This window comes from Haemaphysalis longicornis, unplaced genomic scaffold, assembly GCF_048455015.1.
Source record: "Haemaphysalis longicornis isolate Haplotype H1 unplaced genomic scaffold, Haemaphysalis longicornis Haplotype H1 scaffold_1, whole genome shotgun sequence".
NCBI lineage: Eukaryota > Metazoa > Arthropoda > Arachnida > Ixodida > Ixodidae > Haemaphysalis > Haemaphysalis longicornis.
In genome coordinates this window covers 211,314,183-211,318,923 of record NW_027526203.1, presented here as the reverse complement: position 1 = coordinate 211,318,923, position 4,741 = coordinate 211,314,183, and the positions used below count along the sequence as shown (strand labels likewise).

The 4,741-nt window shown below is 52.0% G+C and overlaps 1 protein-coding gene across 1 annotated transcript; it reads right to left on the bottom strand.

Annotated features, from left to right (window-relative positions):
* Positions 1-2,408: 2,408 nt before the first annotated feature.
* On the bottom strand, positions 2,409-4,484 carry LOC144141431 (uncharacterized). Its single transcript, XM_077672994.1, has one exon. It carries the CDS (start codon positions 4,465-4,467, stop codon positions 3,283-3,285), a length of 1,185 nt encoding a protein of 394 aa, XP_077529120.1. The 5' UTR covers positions 4,468-4,484; the 3' UTR covers positions 2,409-3,282.
* Between the last annotated feature and the right edge of the window lie 257 nt (positions 4,485-4,741).

Genomic DNA, 4,741 nt, shown 5'->3' with positions numbered 1-4,741 from the left:
TAGATTTCACGCGTTTAAGCACATCCTGGCCTGGCCCTGCACGGTACATTGACCGGTACAGTGGAACTGGAAATACAGAGTCAACGAGATCATTATACAATTTTTTCCGCGTTACGCTACATAGGTATTCCATCGTGAAGCGGGCACGCAAAAACTGGGTCGCTTGAACAACTTCGCGGAAGTATCCCTTCATTGTCAAGACAGGGAAACGTGCTGACGCTATAACAAAATCGGGTAACACCACAGACAACTTCATTTGGCAAACAGTACGCAAAAAGGGGTCTTGTACATCCCGAAGGAAGAGAAAACGATTGACAACCTGTCGTAAAAACAAATGAGACAAGGAAAGGCCCCCGCTACGCACGCGCCGAAACAAGTTCGTTCGACTTGTTTTTTCCCACGTGGACTCCCAAATTAACACGGCGAAAACGCGGTGCAACGCCTGCACATGCGCACGCGAACAGTGTAACACCTGGAGCACGTACCATATTTTACTTATTAAGAACACATTGCAGACTGAGCCTCTTGCAAAAATGGAGAGCCCAGTGCCTTGCCATTTTTCTGCTCTATCGCGCAATTCAGCTGTCTGTCTGCGCCAATAGGGATCACTGTCCTCGTAGTTTTCGAGAGGCACACCTAAGTATTTGGTTGGCGTCGTCTGCCAGCTTATGCTTTCAAACACCTCCGGGGCTTCTTCCCATTGGCCGTGCCAGAAACCTAAACATTTTTGCCAGTTCACACTGCTGGCACTGTATTTACAAAAGGCCTTTAGTGTCTTTACAGCTTCGCTTATGCTGCTTTTATCAATAAAGAAAAGTGCAATGTCGTCGGCATAGGCCAACACACGCACCTCACACGACTGTAGTCGAAAGCCGTTGATGGTTTTGCTTCCAATAACACTCAAACAAAACGCTTCTACATATACACAGAAAAGCAATGGGGACAATGGGCAACCCTGACGTACGCCACGTTGAACCTGCACTGCTTTGCTGAGCGACTTGTTCACAACGAGGCTAGTTGAACACCCACTATACGCCATGCGCACTCCTTGAAGAATAACAGCCCCTACATTTATATGCTCTAACATGGCTATAAGGAGCTCGTGTGATACCTGATCGAACGCCTTCTCCAGGTCTACCTGGAGCATTGCTAGAGAACCTTGAGTGCTGTCGCAACACTCAAGAACACTTCGAGCAGTATGAATGTTCGTTACTATCGACCGCCCCTTTATACCGCATGTTTGATGCGGTCCAACGATGTCCCTAATAACAGTCTGCAAACGACTCGCCAGAATTTTCATTAAAATCTTATAGTCTACATTAGTGAGACTGATTGGGCGATACCCAGATACAGTTCGGAGTTTGGCGTCATCATCTGACTTAGGAATAAAAATGGTGTGCGACTCATGAAAAGACGGTGGCAGCACACCATTCTGATACGCCTCAGCGTATAACGTACACAACACTGGACTTAGGCACTCTTTAAACTTTTTATAGAATGCAGCGCTTAGCCCATCGGGGCCAGGCGTCTTTCCCGGGCTCAACTCCTCTATAGCTTTTCTTACTTCATTCTCCGTTATGTCTGTTTCGAGCAGTGCTGACATCTCTTTGTTTAGGCATGGTAACAATCTCAAAAATTCATCCTTAAACGCCACGACATCAATAGCGTGACATGCAAACAGTTTGTCGTAAAAGTTACAAAAACAGCGTTCTATGCTGGCTTGATCCTTGTACAAGACGCCTTCGCTTTCTATTTCCGCTATCGCATTTCTGCGAGCGTACTTTTTCTCGGAGCATAAGGCTCTTTTGGTCGGCGCCTCTCCCAGCAGCATCTTTTCTGCTCTTGCGCGAACAAGCGCGCCATGATATTTGCCCTGATCTAAGACCTCGAGCTGTGCTTTAACATTCTTTATGTCATCTCTGCACGTCCCCGGCGATCTACATTCTGCTACAATAAGAGCGTCGAGATTACTTCGTAGCGTGGCTTCGTTCTTTTTCTCGTCGCTCTTCATTGCAGAAGAACGTTCAAGGCCTTTTAGCTTAACTTCTTGTTTGAACAGCTCCCACTTCCGAATGAAGTTCGTCACGTCTGAGCTGCTAAACGAGGTCCGTGCGCATGCGTCAACGGCCTCGACGAATTTATCATCTTGCAGAAGTTTGTTGTTCATTTTCCACAAACCCCAGGAGAACGCGTTTCCACGTTTAGCGGCCCTGCCTAGTGTTAACGACACCAGACAATGGTCGCTAAAAGAAACAGGGGTCACTTCGTATTTGTCACATTCACGTACGAGTTCTACGGAAAGATACACCCTGTCGAGCCGCGCATGACTATTGCCCTGAAAGTGTGTATAGCGAACGGTGCCTGCATTGCTCATGCTATCACCTGCATCTTCCAGGGCGCGTCCGGCTACTATCTCATTCAGTACCACCGTACTGGCGTCTCTGAAATTGGTCGTGCTGCTTTTGTCGCGCGCTGAGCAAACACAATTATAATCGCCCATTAAAATTAAGAGCCGTTCCGTCTCACACCACGGACGCATTTCTTCAAAGAAAGCCTTCCTTTCGGCTGTATTGGTGGGCCCGTAGACACACATTACACGCCATTCATTGGAACAATACTCCAAGTCGCACACAACATACCGCCCCGTTTCCGAGGCGGTGACAGTCTTTAGAGCGGCCCCTAAGCTTCTCCGAATTAGAAGGGCGCAACCCGCAGAAAACCCGACCGCATGCGACACGCACACATCATAGCGCGCAATAAAGGGCCGCACCATACGATCCGTCTGGTCCTCCCTCCCAACTTTGGTCTCTTGCAAGGCCACGATGTCCAAATCCTCATCTGTTACGAGTCGATACACCTGATTTTGACGTCTCCGATCCGAAAATCCCCTGACGTTAAGCGTGGCGATGCGCATTGGTTTGCTCAAGTAAACCATGTTTTAGGAGGGAGCTAGACTTATCGCACAACACTTACATTCATGCAGCACGAAAAAGAACGACGCTTCATCAACTGCAAACATCCCATACACGCTCCAAAATCCCGCACTTATAAAACATTCGTATGGCCTGCGGGATTCACGGCCGCTGCAATACACACTGCCACCCTCCCCCCAGCCAAACCTAAAGCTCAAAGCATAAGCATCAGGAACACAATACCCCCTCCAAAAATACTGCCTTGACCCAACTACACTGTTGCGTTTAGTTCGTTGGCGATTCAAGACAGCAGCGCAACAACAAACACTGAGGAACAGGATGGCGACTACCTTTCGTAGTGACGTGCTGGCTAGGAGGGCGGAGCCGAAGTTTTCGTTCGGTCTGGTGGGACGTTGGGCTTCGGCTTGAAGCTCGGACGTCTCACTGAAACCGCCTTAGCCGGGGGCTCCTCGCTGCTGGTGAGTCCGTCACCCTGCTCTGTGTCGTTGCTTTCTCGTTGTCGCTTTGCCACGGCCCCACTCAGGTCCATTTGCACGGCTTCGGCTGCTAGAGCCGACACCTCCGTCGTTCCCTGACTGGCCGCTCCGGTTCCGTTGTCCTCGTTCGACGAGACGTGAGGGGGAGGCGTCTTCGGCTCGACCGGCTGCTCCTTTTCAGGAACGCGCTGGCCAGCCTCGGCCTCGACCCGCCCCGCCGACGTCGACTCCTTCACCGCCTTGTCGGCTACTCCTGCAGCTGTCTCCTCCGCTTCTGCCTCGTCCATGAGGTTTTCGCGGAGGTCGTCCTCCCTCGCTGGACCGGTGACGCTGGCGTAGGACTTAACGCAGGCGCTTGCATCATGCCCGAAGCGACGGCACGAAGAACACTTCGGAACCTTGCATTCTCGCCTGACGTGCCCCTTGAGGTTGCAACGTAAGCACTGCGGGGCCCTTCCGGCGACGACGACGAGGGCCTTGTCACCCGCCACACGAAGTTCGTGCGGCAGGTCGTCGATGGTCACGCCCGCCTTCAACTTGAGGGTCACCGTTCGAAGTGTCGAGCCCTTGTCTTGGATGCCTTCGACGCGCCACCGCTCCCTGCGCACCTCGCCGACACGCCCGTAGGGCGCCAGCGCAGCGCGAACGGCGTCGTCCGGCACGTTGTGCAGCAGCCAGTGAAGCTTGAGGCGGGCTTCTTGATTAGACGGGTCGATAACAAGGCACCGACGATCCTTCACCTTGATATCAGCGAGTGCAGAAATTTTCTTTACACCCTCCGCCGACTTGAACGTCACTGCCCAAACGTGACTCATCTGGTACGCCCCCAACGCCACGACGTCGGGGAGCAGTTCCAGACGAGCCAAAACGTCCCGAAAGTCCTCAACGCGGTAAGGCCGGGCACGCATGTCGGCATGAAGAAAAACCGTGTTTAAAACCGACTGACCTGAAGGAAACTGTGGCAAAAGTACTTGGTAATCATCAGCATCCTGGGCATATATCCTGTTACCGCGGGCCGAAAGGCCCGCTGAAGCCGCTCCTTGGGCGGAGCTCGACATTCTGCGACCGCTCGCTAGCGCTACCGGAAGCAGAATCGCCACTGAGCCACCGCGGCGGGTTACAAGTCAGTATTCGAGTGGCACACTCTTAGCCAAAATGGGAGAAAATAAGACTAACTGCAGCAATTACGCCTCGCGAGGAACATTTAGTCCCCAAAAGACCAAACGCGCGAAGATTAGGGCCGTGTGCAAAATGAAGGGACCAAACGTTGGTCCCTCGACGCGAATGGGACCAACGGAAAGACTAAGAGCGCCCTTTGCTCCCGCAACGTTG

What these genes read in the sequence shown, in the direction of transcription:
- LOC144141431 (XM_077672994.1), bottom strand. Translation starts at nt 4,467, where the DNA reads ATGTCGAGCTCCGCCCAAGGAGCGGCTTCAGCGGGCCTTTCGGCCCGC.